Genomic DNA, 20,420 nt, shown 5'->3' with positions numbered 1-20,420 from the left:
AAGAGTGTGGCTACAATCAGCTGTTCTAATTTAGATGACCATCGACAATGCACGTCTTTGCGTATTACATGCTTTGCTGGTGTGCCTGTAAGTGCAGATTGACCTTACCTAGGAAAGCAGATTTTATGGAACGTATGTTACAACCTCAAAGTAAATTAATTAAAAGTGTGTAACAAAATGGCATACTTGAAAATATGCCTTTTAGCGATCAGATTGGGATGAATGTATGTCTAAAATTCAATACATACATCCACAGTTTAGAAACAGATAAGCTCCTTAAAATCAATGCCTGAATACGTACTTGAATTTGTATCTGCAATATGTTTAAATATTATTGTATAACCCATGTCTTTCATGTATACCATTTTGATTGTGTAACACACGCTTCATTAATCAATTTTTTTCTTTTTTTTTTTTTTTTTTACACAAGAAAACAACTTATTGGGAAAAGTCTTACAAAGCTTCACCTTTGTGGTGCAGAACATAACAATTAAGCTCAAATTTTACACTTCAAATGGAAAATAAAAATATTACAAAAAAAGAAAAGAAAAAATCAGTCTGTGCATAAAATAACCTCCCATCTTTTTGGTTACTTTCATGGAAATGCGATGACAAAGCCACAAAACTGAAGTTGTACTAAGGCACTTATGCAAATAACATGTACAGAAATATGTCAATGAATACTTAAAGAAAATGGTGTTTCTACACACACTAATTATTAAGCTCAACAAAAATATAATCACAGCCTACAATGCTTATTTCACAAACTACTAACTACATTTTTTTTTTGAGAATGCATTAAAAAAAACAAGGCAGCCATGCGCAAAAAGTTGCCAATAAAGTGAACTAAAAAGGGCCATCTTGCTCGCCGCGGTCACATTGCTAGGCGGGCGGCCAGGAACGGGCGGTCGTCATTGCATTGGACATCACCAGCCACCAATCGTTGGAGCGCCCGGGGCCGCTGCACACAGTCAGAGACTGTTTCTGTTACCATAGGGGAATCGTGGAAAGATCACATCTACAAGTTAATGTCTTCTCACACCCGGCACACCCCAGCTGGGAGGTGGGTCCATGAATGACGAACCCAAATAGTTCGCAAAAAGGTTCCGGTAATCCTGTCTGTTCGTTAAGACCAGAAACTCGTCGATCATATAGTACCATAAATCGAGGACGTCTTTGTCTCCATCGCGGTATATGTAGTGTATCGCCATTCCTCGTACCCAATTAACCGCATTCATCCGGGTCATAGGGAAATAGACAGCGTCGGGATGAAAGAGTTCTTGGGGTAAAATCGAAACGTAGGGGCGGCGGAGCAGGAAAGCCAGGATCTGGCGGATCAGTTTCCAGCACTCACGCGCGGGGCCACAGTTCAGTCTATGTTCGTCCGTGTCTAACGTCGTGCAACGGGGGCACACAGGGTCGTCAATTAGGTGAATGGCATGCAGCCGTTGTCGGGTTGGAAGTTTCTCGTTAACGACCACATACCACGTCGATCGCACGAAAGTAGACAGGAACGGCGCGTGGATGGCTCGCCATACTCGTGGCCAGTCGACCGTAGGGTGGCGCCGTACAATGTCATTATCCGGAGTCCAGTGCTGGAGAGCACTATAATAAGTCTTCGCTGTCGGATTCCGTGTCTCCGATATAACCCGCAACACATAGCTATGCTCGACGAAAAACGTTCTAATGTGTGACAGCGAGGGCGATAAATGTCCAACTGGTACCGGTGGGTACAGCGTACGTGGGGCCACTTCTTCAATCAGTAGGCCGGGGAGACTGGCTGTTGGTGAAAGCCAGAGTCGCCTCATGGAACGGAGATACAGTGCCAGCGCTCTGTGCTTGACGTGAGTGAGTCCAACACCGCCTTTGTCGAAGGGTAAAGTAAGCGTAACAAAACGGATCTTGAAAACAGCACCATCGTTCACCACGTGTCCAAACACTGCCTGTATCCTGGAAGCCATCGTGTCCGTTATCGGCAGTACATGGGCGTAATGGTTAAGGTAAGAAGCCATGTACACATTAACGTATTGGGCGCGTTGCAAAATGTTCAATGATCTGAATTTATTGAGACGAGCCTCTAAACGGAGTCGTCGTAAGACCATACGATACGTAAAGGCCGCCGTGCGTTGTATTTGTCGATGGAGTGATATCCCTAAACACTTGAGCATCGGGACCTTTGTCAGAGGTACGGCCAGACCTGCAGGAATTCCTCGTCCTACCTCCATGTAGCGTGATTTCCGAAGGTTGAGCACACTGCCTGCCACCGCCCCATACTGGTGGAGCCAGGAAAACGCCGTGTGTATTTCGTCACCAGACCGTGCTAAGAACATCACATCGTCGGCGTATGCACCACATCGAAAGGTTACGGAACGGAGGGTAAGTCCTTCTAAGCGTCGCCGTAGTCCGTGAAGAGCTGGTTCGAGGGCAACGGCGAAGAGCATGGCAGAAAGAGGACAACCCTGCCGGACGGACCTGTTGACACGGACGGGGGCGGACCGACAGCCGTTGATCATAATCCTCGTGACAGCCCCATGGATCAATCGAAGCACAACAGACGTCGTCAGACGCGGGACACCGATGTGTTCCATAACAGTACGCAGGAAACCATGGTTAACGCGGTCGAAAGCATGGTCGAAGTCCAGCGCAACAAGAGCGCCTTGGAGGCGGCAAGTTTGCATGAGCGCCACCACGTCTCTAAAGGTGCTTAAAGTCGTAAACACATTAGTGTCACCCCCGAGGCAGGTTTGATCAGTGTGAATGGCCGCCATTACCGTAGGTTTGAGCCTCTCACGGAGCATGCGTGTCAACAGCTTATAGTCAGTGTTTAGCATTGTCAACGGGCGAAAATCAAGAGGGCCAGGCGTTTTGTTGGGAGAGCCACGCAACAGAGCCTCTCGCAGTTCTTCCAAAGTCACCGCCGACAAGAGCGTAGCATCATCTTGTAGGTTCCGAGAGACTGGTAGGTCAGATAGGACTTCCCTGACCCCTACATTCATGTGGGACTCCCTCTCGTAAAGAAGTTTATATGACTGTGTGAACGCTCGGACGATATCCATTTGTGCGTCAACGCGTCGCCCGTCCTCCGTCTCAACCTCGGTAATGAGCTGCCTCTTGCGTCTTCGGCGTTCTTGAATGATATGGTGGAGGGAAGGTCGTTCACCACGAACATCATCAGTCGTCCTCGCTCGCACCCGCACACCCGCAAGACGTACGGCGTTGATACGAAGCAATTGTGCCTTGACGCGTTGTACTGCTGATTGTCGCTCTGGCGACGGCGGTTGTACAGCCAGTTCGCGGAGCGCAGTATAGTAAAAATCAGTAGTCGCAGTATACCAGCGCGCTCGGTCGCGTCCATAGCTGACTAATGTTCGGCACAGTGCGGGTTTTGCACACCGTAACCACCATTGAAGTACAGAACGGTAGGCGGGTAAACGCCGGTGGCAATTGCTCCATGTGGACTCGACTGCGCGTCTGCAATGTATCTCATCAAGAAGGGCCACATTGAGGCGCCACGGACCCCTGCTTCGGCGGACGCGCTGGCGGGGAAGGGTGAGAGTACACACATATGCGAGGTGATCCGTGAACGCTGCCGGCCACATCTCAGCGTCGACAACGGCCGATCGTAGGCCGCGGGTGACGTAGACTCGATCCAAACGGCTCGCGGAGTGGCTAGTAAAGTAGGTGTGTGCTCGACGGTCGCCGTGTTGGATGATCCAGGTGTCCAACAAGGCCAAGTCCTGTACAAGTGCCTGGAGTGCCGGGCAGGTGGTATAGTGTGGCTCCTGGTCGGATGGGCGGAGCACACAATTAAAATCGCCGCCTACTACCAAGTGGTCGGTATTGCCCTGGAAGAGCGGGGCTATATCTTCGGCAAAAAAGGTGCGCCGTTCTCTCCTTTTGCCGGTGCCTGAAGGAGCATATAAGTTCACCAGACGTACTGTACCAATCGTGAGTGCGACCCCCCGGGCCGACGGTAAATAGGAGACATCAGTGGCCATTATCCCTCCCCGCAGTAGAATCGCCGTACCTCCGCCGCCCACATCTGCAGGCATAGTGTAGGCGTCATATCCGTAGGCATCGAGACAGAGTCCTGATCGGACTTCTTGAAGGAAAACAACGTCCAGATCCGCAGCGCGTAACGTATCCTTCAGCATACGGGTCTTGACATCAGATGTAATGCCATTGACGTTGATCGTGGCGAGGCGGTATGCCTGGTCCATCAAGTCTCGGGAGGTGACCATGGTATGACAGGAGGGCAGTAGTCGTGACGTGGAGCGCCGGTCTTGCGAAGTGCTAGGCAGCGACGAGAGGTGCTCATGCCGTCCTAGGCGTCTGTCGCCGGCCGCGTAGACGCTGCCATCGGCATCGGTGCATCGTCTTGGTTCTGAAACGCATCCTGCAACTCCATCTCCTGCGCCCAGTCGCCCAGGGACGTTGACACCACTGGATCTCGAGAGGCAGACGGAGGCAAGGGTGCATCCCCGGTGTCGGAGCTGCGGTGATCTCCCGCATCCCCATGTGGTCCAGACCCAGCGGTAGTGGGAGAAGACGTCGTACCGTGTGAGACGGTAGGGTCGCCTGCGTCGGCGCGGTGGAGCGGTTGAGGCACCTCGTCATCCAGCGGTGTCGCCTCGGGCTGTTCTACGTCGTCGGTTGTCTTGCGCCGCTTCTTATGACGCTTGGGTGATTTCTGCTTACGCTGCCGCGCCTCTGTTTCCGACGTAGGGCAAGGGGAGGACGCTGCATCCTGTGCTTCAACTTCCATCGCACCGTCGGCGAGCCGTTGTGACGGTGCGCCGGGGTCCGACGAAAGGACATCAGTAGCATCAGCACTGAAAGACGCTTGGGGCTCCGTGGAAGCTACTGCAGGGTCCTCCAAAGCTCGCACCAATACAGTGGGGTCGTCATATACAGCTGGCGTCTCCCGTCTCGCCGCCGCAACATACGTAATCGGCAGAGAGGTCGGTGTCGACGGACGAATCTGGTCGGTCGAGGGTGTCTGCGCGAGACGGCGTTGCAGGCATTCGGTACGCATGTGTCCCGTCTGGCCACAACCGGAGCAGGTTCTCGGCTGACCGTCGTAAATAATTATTGCCCTGCAACCAGCGATCGTGAGATACGAAGGAATATGGCGATGCAGGTCAATACGGACTTGTCGCACCCCGTTAAGGACAGGGTAGGTGTCGAAGGTCTTCCATTTTTCGGCCGTGTGGCCGAGAACTGTTCCATAGGGTCGAAGAGCAAGGGTGACCAAATCCGCTGGAACTTCAAAAGGGAGCTCAAACACGCGCACATTTTGGATTCCCAATCCAGCACGTTCAAGCGTCACCACACCCACGTTTCCGTCTGAGTGGCAGAACCGATAACCTGCCGTCGAGCGTCTGAGAAGTTTGTCACATGCTTCGTCGTCAGTGAACTTAAGATATACGACGCTGGAGACAATAGATAAGTGGATACCGATCAGCTCGTTAGGATCAACATGTACCACATCGCGTAAAAAACGCTCTACTTCGTGGGCCTTGGGTCTAGAATACGTAGTGTCGAACTGCAGCTTGATCGTGGCTTTCCGATACGAAAGAGCCATCGTGTGTCAGGAACGTGACGGCAATACGTAACACTAGCGCGCCGGCGCGGTAAACAACAACACACCCGGAAACGCGACACGGAGCGGCCGGAACGTACCGCACCGCTCCACAGCCAAAGGCCGACTATCAATTTGACGTTACATATGCCTCATGAGATCTGGTTTTGTATATAAGGTCAATTTGCTGTTATTGCCATCCCACAAATCATATAGTACGCAAAGATGTACATAATCGATTACCATCCAAATTAGAACAGTTGATTACAGCATCAGTCTGTGTGTGGGAGTCGTGTGGTTGACATATGAGATGACGTGGTTGTATTTTTGTAGGAAGATGTTTTCGTTCTTAGTCATTAACGTAGATTAATTGCTCCACATATGGATTCGCACATGGTATGACTTCGACTGTATTCCACAACAAATACGACACATCAAATAATATTTATATATAAGTGAGAATGACTGCTTCTGTAAAATATAAGAACCATTGTTGTCGTGTTTCTTTCACAGAATTGCTGGAGGCCGTGGACCTACTTACGAACAAAATATAATTGGAATATTTGTGCCGTGAATAATTAATTTAGTGAATATTTTTCTACTTGTTCATGAGAACAGGTCTGGAGACGAATAAGTAAATATGTTCGTACTTTTAATTTCTTCTTTTGTTATGTTTGTTAAAATTACCAGATGAAGAAGTTAGGACATGTATGGGGTGAATTACAGGGGGGTCGGCTTCGTAGCTTAATGCAGTCGCAGCTAGTGTGACGCAAAGGAGCAAGTATAGCCGATAGGGGTTAGACTTGTTACGTGTAGGTGCCAGAAGTGGCTGCTGGTAAGTCCCAGAAGGTTAGAGCACTAATAAGTGCGGTAAACGAAGGACGTATGTCGCAGTTCAGAAGTAGGGAAACTTCTTTAGGGCCCTGGAGTGACAATGATGGGAGGCAGTGCGAGACAGAATTTTTTCCTTTGGAGTAAGTTACTAACATTTCGGTAACGTACGGATTGTACAGGAAGAGAAACAGTCATTAAAAGGGACCTCTAAAAATACTGAACTAAATTACATGGATGTCTGTCTGAAACCACGTCAAAAACTGATTCTAGTTTACAAATAGGAATAGCTGACGGTTTTCGAAGGGAGATGGATTCAGGAGAGTCTGGGGAGATCTCAAGAAGGCATGAGTCAGATCTGATCCGTAGGCAGATTTTTATACAGCAGAGCTGAACGGAAACTGTGCAAGTACACAAATAATGTAGTCTCAGAACAGCGACAAATGTTTCTCTTCTGAATGCTGACAAAACAGGGATACTTATTTCCGAATCAGGAATATGAAAGCTTCCGTCACACTTACTCGTGCTTACAATCAACGTCTCAGCAATGGGCTGGTTTACTGTCGCGTATAATACAATTAAAGATTCACTGATGCGAAAACCACCGTGTTAATTCCGGCAGGCTTGGACCATTTACCTAATAAGCTGCAGCGGTATTCAGTTCTATCCGCATATTAAATTTTAAGTTCCACTTAAGAGCGGGTTTCGCAGGCCCTTATTTGGCAAGTAATTGATTGTCTACTGTAAAGTTTGCCTTGACGTTCCCATAGGAGGCGTCTATCCTGAGTTTCCGCGGATCGTAGTGCGAAATACAGTTTTCCTAGGTCGATATTTATAAGGCAGTACACAAAGTTAACTGGAGGATATTGGGCCCTGCCACTCTGTAGGCACAAAACACGTGTGAAAGCGCTCTGCATCTAGACCGCGCAGTCAGGTCGATCTGCGGGCCTCTCCTTGGATACACAACCAGTGCCTTGAAAGTACTCGTTCCAGCGTCAAATGGTTTAGGTTGTAGAAGCTGCAGTGTAGTCACAGATCACGTCGTGCAGTCGTAAATGAACTACACCTACTGAAACGCAGAAGCAAAACGCTTTTCATTGCAGTGTTCTTACTCGAGTCATATATAGAAAATTAGGGGAAAAATGTGTGTAGTCGCAAATTTTTGTACAGTGATTAATGGTGTGTAATGAATGACATACTAAAATTCTTACCTGGTGTGAATGGGGATGTGACGGCGGTAAAGGTCAGTTTTTTGTGTTATTCTTGATCGTCTTGGAAACCATGGTTTTTCCCTGAAATGCTTCCCAGTACAAAAAGAAACTGCACGCCGTTTTATAAAAGAAAGGTCCTACCTCTTTTGTTTCAAAGACTTTTAGTTTCTGCGTTGCTGGGGCTATAAAAAGAGCAGATAAATAAAAAGTGTTTTATTAGTATAATATTTATATATATTGTTAAATGACGTTATTTAAGAACGAATATCAGATGTTTGTACTATGTCGAAGTAACGTAGATACATATTAAGGGACACATAGTGTTACAGGCTTCTAACACAATGAAAAAGAGGTTTGTGTGTGGAGGGGGGGGGGGGGGGTGGAGAGGTTATGAGAGTTGCGAAAAATAGGTCGTCAGTTAGACGTGATGTTCTTCTCTCCTTGAAAGGTCTGCAAAATGATGAGTGAGCAAGAAATTTCCTATCCACTATGCCGCACTACGTCCCAAAAGACAGCTACAGGGTATTTCACAAAGCTATACCGACACATCGCAGCTCGCCTTATAAGTCAGTGGCATGCAGTGGAAGACGCGCCCGGAAAGTTCATTTTTCACAAAGTGCTTTAACCCTACATGGAATATGCTCTTGTTTATATATTCATTCTTATTTTACTGTGTATTTATTTTCAGTTCTTAATGAATTATTATGTAAAAAAGCTGAACAGCTGGAGCTGTCAACCAGACTGAACAACCTGCATTCGTTGTCTCCACTATCAGTGGCTGGAATACCTTTCGCAACTTGAGGGTATCAACTGTATCACCGAGCCTCCGCTCTCTCAACATCTGAAGAGGCTCAGAGCCGTATGTTGGTTCCATGTGTAACGGAGGCAGGTCACCTACTAGACATTATAGAACTTGAGATAATTCCAGACAAATCAAGTAACACATTTAGCAGATTAGTGTTGTAGATTTAAACGTGATCAGTTTCCGTTATATATTTTGACTTCACCTCGCAAGGTGCCTTGTGCGTGCATGGTGGTGGCTCTACCTTGTACAGCCCACTACGTAAGTGAGAGCATTTCCTGAATGGAAGAGATTTATAGAGTCTACCAGTATCACAATGAATGGTGACAGAAGTGAAGTAATTTTCTAGTCATTCATTAATTCACCACCAAATGACAACAAGGTTGCAAGGCTCCACAGTATGTTATCAACGACAGCATACTTACCTTTCCCACCAACAGTAAATTAATGACTGACGTCACACTTACGAATGAAGCACTTCTCATCCGTTGTTCATGGGACCATATGTTACAAAAAAGCTCACTTACCTACAGCAGGTAAATACTCAATAAACTGAAAATAGCTCCACTAAATAGACATGTTCTCGGTGAAGTCATTTTGTCAACTCACATGCGAGAACTGGATGGGAAATTCTAGCGAGTTGTACTTTGTCTGTAAACTGACAGCCGGACGGGGTTGCCGAGCGGATCTAGGGGCTACAGTCTGTAACCGCGCGACCGCTACGGTCGTAGGTTCGAATCCTGCCTCGGGCATGGCTGTGTGTGATGTCCTTTGGTTAGTTAGGTTTGTGTAGTTCTAAGTTCTAGGGAACTGATGACCTCAGATGTCAAGTCCCATAGTGCTCAGAGCCATTTGAACCATTTGTAAACTGACAAGTGAGCCATGCTCGTGGTGAAGGCAGTCGCACCGCCCGGGGTAGCCGCGCGGTCTTGGGCGTCTTGTCGCAGTACACGTGGCTGCCCCCGTCGGAGGCTCGAGTCAACCCTCAGGCATGGGTGTGTGTGTCGTCCTTGGCGTAAGTCAGTTTAAGTTAGATTAAGTAGTGTGTAAGCTTAGGGGACCGATGACCTCAGCAGTTTGTTCCCATAAGACCTTACCACAAATTTCCAGGAAGGCAGTAGTTTTCTTGGAAGAGCCCTATAATTGCCCTACTGGACGACTAAGAATTTTCCGCGTAACAATGCAGAACAATGTACAGAGATTTACGTAGATTCTCTCCAGGTGACTTTTTTTTCCTTTTGGTGTCATAACTCAGGACACGGAGTGGTGTGTGTGTCTATATCACAACACGTGTCAGCATTCTATGTTGTCTTAACGCAATTTGTGGAAAAGACTCTCCGCGGCAGTATTATCAGGTAGGCTCGCATGTGAAGTGTTGTGTGTGGTTCAAGTTCCTCACCAGCAGACACTGCACAATTGTCCAAGGTTCCCTAAGTAACTAAGTAATCTCTCTTCAGTGTCTATAGAAGGTAACATTGACAATGTCAAGTCTGGTCGATGGTGACGTTAAGCTCGGTTTCCCCTTTCAGCTATTCGGAAAGAATAAGCTGTCTGCCGATAGCGCGTTTTTCCCTCCGTCCCTCACTCCCCTGTCCTACATCTCTCCTTGTCATCACACTCACGCAAACAGTTGAAGGAAAGCACCCACATCCCACTCAATGTGAAGAGATTCCATATTTAGTGGTTGGAGCCATCAGTACACATCCCAGTCAACAATATCATGACTTCTGCATTATCATCTGAAGATTGGATCCGTATATCGTTCTGATTAGTATCAGATAAGTTTATAAACCGATGTCCTCCACGTACCTTCAGCCACGACGCGGAGCTGCCCGGCCACGATTCGTTCTGGTACCTGATGACGCCGGTGTCCAGTTCAAAGGACGGCACGCCACCCGAGTCTCCAGGCTCCACGATGGTAGTTGTATACGTGTTAATCCCGATGAAGTCAGCTGAACCTAAAATTTTAAAAAAGAATAGAAAAGCCTGAAAGGGTATAGATCGGATGAAACGAGAACACTTCACAGCAAGCATCAGCTGAAACATAAAGAGGAGTTTACAGAATCTGTGAATTCAGTAGGCAGAATACGTAAGAGTTGTAACTTAATTTTATGTGCGTAGTAGCAAGCAAACTGTGGTACAAAAGGATACTGAAACTGAACTGAAATGTTAAGACATACAGATGTTCCCTGAATACTTCGCGAGGAAAGAAATATGTACAAAACACCAGAAAAAGAGACTGGATGATAACGACATTATTTAAGACTTCAGAGAGTAGCTTCCGTGGGACTAGTACATTCCGTGGAAAGAAACAACTGTCAGGAAAGACAAAGATTTGAATACGTAAAACAAATGAATGGGGACGATGGTTATCAGCATCACTCTAAGTTGAAGAAATTGAAGAGGAGAGAAATTTTCCAACGCCTATCAAGTATACAAAGATCGAAATAGAACAACAACAAATCAAGGTATGCTGGCTCTCTCTTCAGAGACATTAATGAGCTCCTACCAAAATATGGTATCCGATGTATTTCATTTCCCCTTACATAGATGAAATGCGGGGTTGTCTTCTTAACCTTTTCATTGTGCATTTAATCTGAACAGCCGTCTGGCATGTGCTCGTAATTTTCGAGTGGTATGTATTTAACCTATTTAGCAGTCTATCGTTGTTATTGACAAAAAATTAAGACGTAAAACGCAGTACTATTATGTTAAATTCTTTCTTTCCGTAATATTTATAATGATATACTCACCGTATTTAAAAACGGAGCTTTATTAGGAGACAAAGAAATACATACGTTATTGCATTAGTGCAACTTCCAAGTGCGGTATCTTCAGAAACAATAATTCAAATGTAAAGGTGCATTACATTTTATAAAAATGTACCTAGAATCACCATGTGTGTCATGTTTTTACGTACAACTCATCTTTTCTGTGCGTTATTATTGTTTGATGTTCCTGGAATCAGCGAGAAAAAGTTGCCTTCGGTTTGGTGTAAGGGATAGCATGACCAGCCCATCTCCATCCATAACGTGCCTCTGTTCCGCGGTCGGTGGTGGTTCTCTAGAATCTCCCTGATGGTTTTCTGCTGAAATTCAGATACTGAAATATTTCGTCCAGTCTGAATTTTATACACATGCGCGTTGAAAAACAGCAGATCCACCAAATGAAGAAATGTTTTTAAACTATTTTCAGTTTTTCGTAAACAGACTACTGAATTTAGCATCATGCCACTTCTGTCGTCAGCCCCTCCAATTTAAGTGTAGCTTACAATGCAAGCTGGTTTTCATTTTGGTTCATTTATGCTTCTGTCACTTTTGTCAGTCACTATGATTATGCTTTCATGATGATTTGAAAGCGTCCTCATTTACCGCTTGCCTGTCACTCGAGAGGAAGAAGTTTATCTGTCAACATAAACTCAGTCTCACACGACTTTCTATTGGATACAGCAGTCATTCCAGTACAGTTTTCCCTTACTGATCCACAAGCATCAGTCACTTTGTCATGTAGATAAGAAAATAACACCAAGCTAGTGTACCAGCTGTTAAAGTACAGTGTGTGAGCTTTACCAATGTAGCGCTCTTCCAGTTTCTCCAACGTTTTCACCAAGATAATTTTATTTTTTTATGTCTGTTACTGCACCCACATAAATAATAAAGTCAAGAATATTTCCATTTTCGCTACCAAAGAATACAGAACACTTCATGCTAAATATATGACCTTTGAATGGAATGTGCTGTTTGGAAACGACACTATCTTTGCAGAGAACCAAACTTTCGTCAGTGACAAAATTTATAACAAGATAGAAAGCATCCGGGAATGCTTTGTTTAGCTGATCCAGAATTCGCCTTTCTTTACAAATTTTGGCAGTGTTATCAACAAAGTGTAACAGTTTTACTACAGAATTTCTGCAGAAATTGGAGTAGACAGTAACGGAACGTTGATCCGATAACTGTTTTATTTCTTCTCACTTGATCCATCATAAAATTTACAACAAGGAAACAGTAAACTTCATCATTGTTCGTGTTTTTCCCATGTATGAGTTTTGATTTTTCACCAGCAACATTTCAGAGGTACTCGTAACATAAATTACATTGCTCATAAAAAATATGCAGTTTACAATTCCTTGTTTAGATAGAAAGTTGGAAGCAGTCGTATACGGCTGATGAATCGTTTTACAACTGGAATAGCTGTTATCGAAACTGTACACTCTGGAGTCCTAATCTCCTTCTTTCCATCTAAAATCATCAGTTTTGTGTCTTTTATCAGATTTTCCAGCCGTATTCTCAGCCTCTTCTTCGGAATCGGAAGAAGAAGCAATGGAAACATCAAAATCTGGATATGCATTTTGTAGTTCAGCATTTGATGGTTCACTAACGTTTTGAATACAAGCTCATCTCCGTCACTATCTGTTCAACCATAATCAGCTGGGTGGGTCATGATGAAATCCTCGTCGTTACTTTGATTTAGAAGACTCAGCAGCTCGTTTTCCATAAACGGATGGTACCATCGCTTCATTTCATTGGCTAACACGGAACGTACAGCCCACAAACTAGGTAATGTTACGGTGCCAATGACTTCTAAAGAGAAATCAGCATTCAATGAGTAGACCGGGTAATTCTCAATATTCGAACCATTAGTCCGCATACTTGTACGACGATCATCTTCGTCATCCACAGTGGATATACTAAAATCGCATCCGACTCGCTGGTCATTTAGTAGAAATCACTCATATCTGTACGATTGTAACAGGGAATCGCAGTGAATATATTTATAAACTGAGTGGGGTACTTCGAGGAATTGAGATACAACGGGAGCAGTACCACAGTGTTATCTCAACAAAATATATAAAAATGTCTAGAAACACATATGGACACCTAAGTTCTTCTAAGGCTTTTGGTTCACCATTCATTCTGTTAAGATTTCGGCAGCTGTCTCATATGTCGGAGCTAGGGGGTTACCTTTGCTTGAAACTAAGACATGATACTAACCTTACTAAAGATTTTTCGGAGCCGTCTTCCTTGACAAATACCAAGATTCTACAGCATGTGTTACAAAACTTCTCCTTCATATTTTTTAATCAAGTCGCTCGCACATAGCTCGTACGAAAACATTGCACTTATCTGCCGAACCCTTAATTTTTGTCATGCACAAGGAAATTTCTTAAGAATTCTCGGAACAAATACAATCGCTAATGTCGATTCCAGCTATATGAAAAGATACAAATGATCCTAATTGGAATTTGGCATCTGCACGGTTCTAGACATTCCGTGCAAAAAATGCTAAATCGAGATAGAGCTGAATATAATTGTGTAAATGGGAACGGACAGCTCAAATAAGGGCGGTAGTGTCAAGAAATTTTGTGACTGCATCTGTCAGACACGGTCCGTTCCACGTTTGACGATTTACTGTATGAGGCTTATTGCATACAACAGTTAATTAATGCGTCTTCGGATTATAAATGGAGCTTGATAGACGTTCATATTCTGTGTCAATAAACGATTTTGATGAAATCTGTCGGTTGTATAGATGGGGCACAATAAAGCAATAAGTATTTAATTGATTCTGCCAAGTTTTACTTTTAAGGGGTAAAACACACCTCGAAAGATGATTTCTGTATTGTATTTGGAAAGAATACCAACGAATCTGTGATAAATGAAAAATGTTTCTCACATAAAGATTGATATGTAATTAACGTTCTTGAAATTTATAGACAGAATTGATTATGTACAAGTGACTGCAGTTTGATTACATTGTTTCTCAAGTGGAGATTAACATCAATCATTCAACAGAACTAAATATGAAAATCTTCTCACAAGGTTCCTCCAACATCCCAAAGGACTTGACGGCGCAGGTACAGTCGTAAAACGTATATGGCCTTCGATTTTGGAAGAACTTTGTGAGTAAATTTTTAGATAAACACTCCTGGAAATGGAAAAAAGAACACATTGACACCGGTGTGTCAGACCCACCATACTTGCTCCGGGCACTGCGAGAGGGCTCTACAAGCAATGATCACACGCACGGCACAGCGGACACACCAGGAACCGCGGTGTTGGCCGTCGAATGGCGCTAGCAGCGCAGCATTTGTGCACCGTCGCCGTCAGTGTCAGCCAGTTTGCCGTGGCATACGGAGCTCCATCGCAGTCTTTAACACTGATAGCATGCCGCGACAGCGTGGACGTGAACCGTATGTGCAGTTGACGGACTTTGAGCGAGGGCGTATAGTGGTCATGCGGGAGGCCGGGTGGACGTATCGCCGGATTGCTCAACACGTGGGGCGTGAGGTCTCCACAGTACATTGATGTTGTCGCCAGTGGTCGGCGGAAAGTGCACGTGTCCGTCGACCTGGCACCAGACCGCAGCGACGCACGGATGCACGCCAAGACCGTAGGATCCTACGCAGTGCCGTAGGGGACCGCACCGCCACTTCCCAGCAAATTAGGGACACTGTTGCTCCTGGGGTATCGGCGAGGACCATTCGCAACCGTCTCAATGAAGCTGGGCTACGGTCCTGCACACCGTTAGGCCGTCTTCCGCTCACGCCCCAACATCGTGCAGCCTGCCTCCAGTGGCGTCGCGACAGGCGTGAATGGAGGGACGAATGGAGACGTGTCGTCTTCAGCTATGAGAGTCGCTTCTGCCTTGGTGCCAATGATGGTCGTATACGTGTTTGGCGCCGTGCAGGTGAGCGCCACAATCAGGACTGCATACGACCGAGGCACACAGGGCCAACACCCGGTATCATGGTGTGGGGAGTGATCTCCTACACTGGCCGTACACCTCTGGTGATCGTCGAGGGGACTCTGAATAGTGCACGGTACATCCAAACCGTCATCGAACCCATCGTTCTACCATTCCTAGACCGGCAAGGGAACTTGCTGTTCCAACAGGACAATGCACGTCCGCATGTATCCCGTGCCACCCAACGTGCTCTAGAAAGTGTAAGTCAACTACCCTGGCCAGCAAGATCTCCGGATCTGTCCCCCATTGAGCATGTTTGGGACTGGATGAAGCGTCGTCTCACGCGGTCTGCACGTCCAGCACGAACGCTGGTCCAACTGAGGCGCCAGGTGGAAATGGCATGGCAAGCCGTTCCACAGGACTACATCCAGCATCTCTACGATCGTCTCCATGGGAGTATAGCAGCCTGCATTGCTGCAAAAGATGGATATACACTGTACTAGTGCCAACATTGTGTATGCTCTGTTGCCTGTGTCTATGTGCCTGTGGTTCTGTCAGTGTAATCATGTGATGTATCTGACCCCAGGAATGTGTCAATAAAGTTTCCGCTTCCTGGGACAATGAATTCACGGTGTTCTTATTTCAATTTCCAGGAGTGTAGTTCTATCGAATGATTGTCATGTCAATCTCCACTTGAGAAACAATATTATCAAGCTGCAGTCATTACTGCATAATCATTTCTCTCCGTCAAGGCTTACCAGTGTACTGAAATATACCTAATACAAATCAGGATATTTAAAGGTTCAGCCTCAAAAACTTGAAATCGTGATGAACTTCGTTTTACAGGTTTTTCGTTCTATGTCGTGTGTGTTATGTGAAGAAATTTCGTTCATTTCACTCGCATACTGTAAGCAAACGTTATGTTTTATGTAGTTCTTTACAGGTTATCACTATTTTGATAATAATGATAATAATATGAGTTACTTATTATTTTAAATTAAAAAGATACACTTATGTGAGAAGGTAAACTGAAAAACAAAACAGGAAACAAAAATTAATATTAAAAGTAAAATGACAATTTAAAACAAAAGAAATAAGAGTAAAATAAATAACTAGACAAATAACGAATGTTTTATGAACATTTTAATCGGTCGTGAATATTTTATATTATGGTGTTTTATATAATGAGTATTTTAATAAGTTATGTTGAAAATACTCTGACAGCAGACTGTGCATATCTTATTTTCCCAACGTGGTGTTTCAGAAACCAGTTGTTACACATGGATGTATGTAGCTTCAAAGCTCCATTAATTTATGTTATAACAAAATTTTTCATTTTTAAAATTCATTAATACTGATGGAGTATTTTACAAAATTAGAGCATACAATTTTCAAGAACTTTAATTTAGTATCAACTTTTTTATGAGTCACATTTGTACATATCACCATTTGGAAAATATTCCCTCCAAACCTAATACCCCAATTAACTTTTCGGGCTGTGTTTTATCTCTTGAACTTGAAACTGGGCGGAAACCACAAAATAAATATTGCATTATTTGGCCTCTTCTACACATCCGCCAAATTTCATAGAGATCATTTATTGACAATAGGAAACGTTCCTCGTAAGTATTCAGTGAGTGCTGAAGCTCGGAAGGTATAGGGAAATCCACATAATCAATGAGTTATTTTACTCTATGACTCGCCAATCGACTTACTCGACGTAATTTAACGATGGTAACACTAACGGCTGATTACCGCCGAGCCTCGAAACCTACCAGCATGCCGTTGAGGTAACGACCAAAAAGGTTCTAAAACACCTGAGGTATGATCTGTCCGCCCCCTCCCCCCCCCCCCCCCCAAAAAAAAATCCCATCTCTTATTTTCTCGTCCCATAATCTAATTTTACATGAATACTGTGAGTTTTCTGTTGTTCAGTCGAACTTTTCAGTGCTATTAGTATTCATTGCCCTCTAGTTTCTGTACCATTTAAGTCCATAATACAGGTGTGTTATTTCTGGAGTTTGCTCTTTTGACTTGTAGTTGTGTAGTACCCTTCCTATAAAACATCTTTATATATGCCACTATGCAAGCCAAATGTGATAGTGTCTAAGATGTAGCCATGAATTCTTCCTGCAACTAGAAAAAGAAATCCAGTGATTTGTTGTACTCCAGTGCAGACAGAAAGCTTGTAGGCTGTTCTTATTTTTCACCAGACACAGATTCTGCATAGGGGACGCTTTAGACGCTATTCCTGACGAACATAGGGTGCAGTTTTATGTACTCTACTGAACACGTCTTTTTGTATGCAATTTGGTCCCACAACAACTGTCCGCCTGCACTGAAATCTTTATTGATTTAAGCATTTTATGAATACACCATTATGACAAAACGGTGAAACGGCTCAATGTGTGCCGCACAATTGAGATGTTGAGTTGACTTCGGACATTCCATATTTCCTAGAATCTCTGTTCCTCTGTATATTTGTGTTTTTGATACGGGGGGGGGGGGGGGGGGGGAGGATGAATGACGTAATGTTTCATTTGAGAGACACAGTCGCATTTCAATACTCAGAGATTATTATCTCTCAACTTATAATTTACGTTATACACAAGTGCAGGTATTTTATAGGTATATATGTTTCCATAACCCCGTTTATCAAGTATCCATTCTATCTTTATGTGTCTCATGCTATGTTTCTGTGCTGCTTTTCATTTTCCTTATTTTATCTGCTAGAGAGAGTGTGTGGGTGTCTGTATGTGACCCTTTATGTAGTTTGGTTCACGAGGACGTGTTCTTTGAATGGTAGTGGCAGTTTAGCCAAATATTGAGTAGAGCTCAAGTAGTGTTAGGGGCAACTGGTCAGCTGCTATCATGTAGCCGGGACGTACTTTCTTTGGCCATTTCTACCCCTATCTGTGGACCTCAGTCCGGTAGTGTGGAGCAACACTGTTTGTGTATGAACGTGACTGTTACGATCATCTCTAGTAAGGTAACGAAGTTGGAAAGTGTAAGAACTTCATTTAGTGGAAATGTTAATACTTTCTTTCAGCTCTAGCCACGATTAACCATCTGTAAAATTATTTTCAATTATGGAGAGCCATAATGCTTATTGATATCTCATTTCTTTAGTTCGATTAGTTGTGCTACAGCAACTTAGGAAAGGGAAATACCGTTACGAGTCTGTATCTCCATTCAGTTAGTGTAAATATGTCGTATATTTTCTATAAGCTCGTTTCAGAATTATTTTTCTCTTATTAGATTTGATTACGTTTCGAGAGTTTCGTATTCTTTGTAGCGTGTGAACTGGTGATTGTAACAATTAGCTTCTCATGTAGTATACTGAGCCATCTGCTTAGATGATTTATTTTTCTCTTGTTGTTACTACTTTTAACAACTTCCTGTGCGTGTGTTATTTTATTTTAATTGAATATCATTCGTGAAATTCTGTGGTGTTTTATTTGTATTATAGCACGAGCAGTCTCATCGTGTGGTGAGCCACTAGCTCAATATTATTATTTGTTCAGTTTCGTTGATCAACCTGTATTTCAAACAGTGTAACAATTTTCATTTTTTCTAATTATTGCCGTTTCTGACTTTATAAATATTGCCATAGTTTCCTTAGCTTCTAAACGGAAAACGTCTACAAGAGCTACTGAGCACACAGTTGATAGGCAAATCTAATTGCTATCCGCTCCATCATGTTTTAGTTTGGTGTAGAGTATTGTGGTTGAGACTCCTTCATCCATTGTACAGATTGTGAGTACGAATGTGAGTGTGCGTTTAGTTTCTCGAATCCTTCCTTTTCTATTTATCTTGTATTGTTCACATGTGTTGTGATACGGTTTATGAAGTACGTACTATAAAGAAAACCAAGCATTAATTTGCGGTTATGATTTTAGTTGACGCTGTGTTTTTAATTTAAATTCATGAATGAATATTCAGCGTCTTCTCAGTTATTATACTAACGTTATTTAGTGAAACCCACGCAACCCATCACTCAGCCTGCTTCAAAATTACCTGATTTTCAATGATGATTTGATTTCTAATATTTTATATTGATGTGTTAATTTGAGAGTATTTAATTTCAATTTAACCAGATCAGGTAGAGAAAATTCCAGTGATTCAGTGTAACTTAGTTGATTTAATTGCTCATCCACTCATTAACTTAACTGGCTGAGACTTACTCAGTACAAACGAGCACTACACTTACTTTCAATTCTACCATCGATTAGGAAACGTACTTGAAAACGGGTAGGAATTGTTAAGTCACACAAATAACTTAATGCTGAGTATCTTATCACATGATTTAATGAGATGTTAAGATTCAGATGATGGAACACAACACTATGTACCAATTGCTTATTTTCAGAGAATGGTCTATGCCCGAAACGAAAAATGAATAAAGTTTTAACAAAAAGTGGACCTATTATTGTTACCCGCCAATAAACGGTGCGAAAGACTTGATCACTGTTCCCATAATGGTCGGAGGACTCCTGAGTTACTTTGTTCTTTTCGTTACTTAATCGTTATGAGACACATTTCGTGTGAAATAAATGTGATATATTCGCAGCTATGGATTACTTGAACTTAGCAGACTTTTCTGAAACGCTTTGCTACTTTCCTCGAGCCTGCGGTAAGCACGCGTGAGTGATACCTTTGATGTACTGCTTCTCCTCTTCGGTGAAGCTGGGCAGGCGGGACCTCGGCCTCCCCTCTGCCGCGCTGTTGTTGTCCACCCTCTGGCGGACCACGGCCGGGTAGTCACCGTCCAGGAGTATCGGGTGCGCGTAGAGTCCCAACTGAAACCACCAACACCTTACAAGAGTACGTTCCAGACGACGAGAACATGCTACTCTAAGGCGTAGTCTACGCTAAGCACCGGTGATACAAGTTATAACGCAGCGCTTGTGGGTATTACGAAATTCTGATTCATGGACCACAACATATAACATTATCCGGTCGCAGTAAGTGCTGCGGTCCTTCGTATCAAAATGATCCAAATATCCACGAAAAAAATATGATTTTTCAGGAGGTCACATCTCGGTTGATACTGATCACAGAGATAAAAAATGTTCAAATGTTTATGATATCTTAGGGGACTTAGCTGCGAAGGTCATGAGTCCCTAAGCTTACACACTACTTAATCTAAATTATCCTAAGGACAATAATACACACCCATGCCTGAGGGAGGACTCGAACCTCCGCCGGGACCAGCCGCCCAGTCCATGATTGCAGCGCCGCAGACCGCTCGGCTATTCCCGCGCGGCTCACAGAGATAAGGGGTCAAATATTTTGCATACTCTTTGACCTA

The 20,420-nt window shown here is 44.0% G+C and overlaps 1 protein-coding gene across 1 annotated transcript in view; it reads right to left on the bottom strand.

The window, feature by feature from the left end:
- LOC126281469 (myrosinase 1-like) overlaps positions 1 to 20,420 on the bottom strand; it is a 98,542-nt gene that overhangs the window by 27,312 nt on the left and 50,810 nt on the right. Inside the window, exons 7-8 of the mRNA XM_049980463.1 lie at positions 19,764 to 19,908; positions 10,235 to 10,383 (exon numbers count right to left, since the gene is read on the bottom strand). Of these exons, the coding sequence (XP_049836420.1) occupies positions 10,235 to 10,383; positions 19,764 to 19,908 (294 nt within the window). The remainder of the gene's footprint in view (positions 1 to 10,234; positions 10,384 to 19,763; positions 19,909 to 20,420) is intronic.

Source organism: Schistocerca gregaria, chromosome 7, assembly GCF_023897955.1.
Source record: "Schistocerca gregaria isolate iqSchGreg1 chromosome 7, iqSchGreg1.2, whole genome shotgun sequence".
In the NCBI taxonomy this organism is placed as follows: Eukaryota; Metazoa; Arthropoda; class Insecta; order Orthoptera; family Acrididae; genus Schistocerca; species Schistocerca gregaria.
This window is presented reverse-complemented; position numbering and strand designations above follow the sequence as displayed.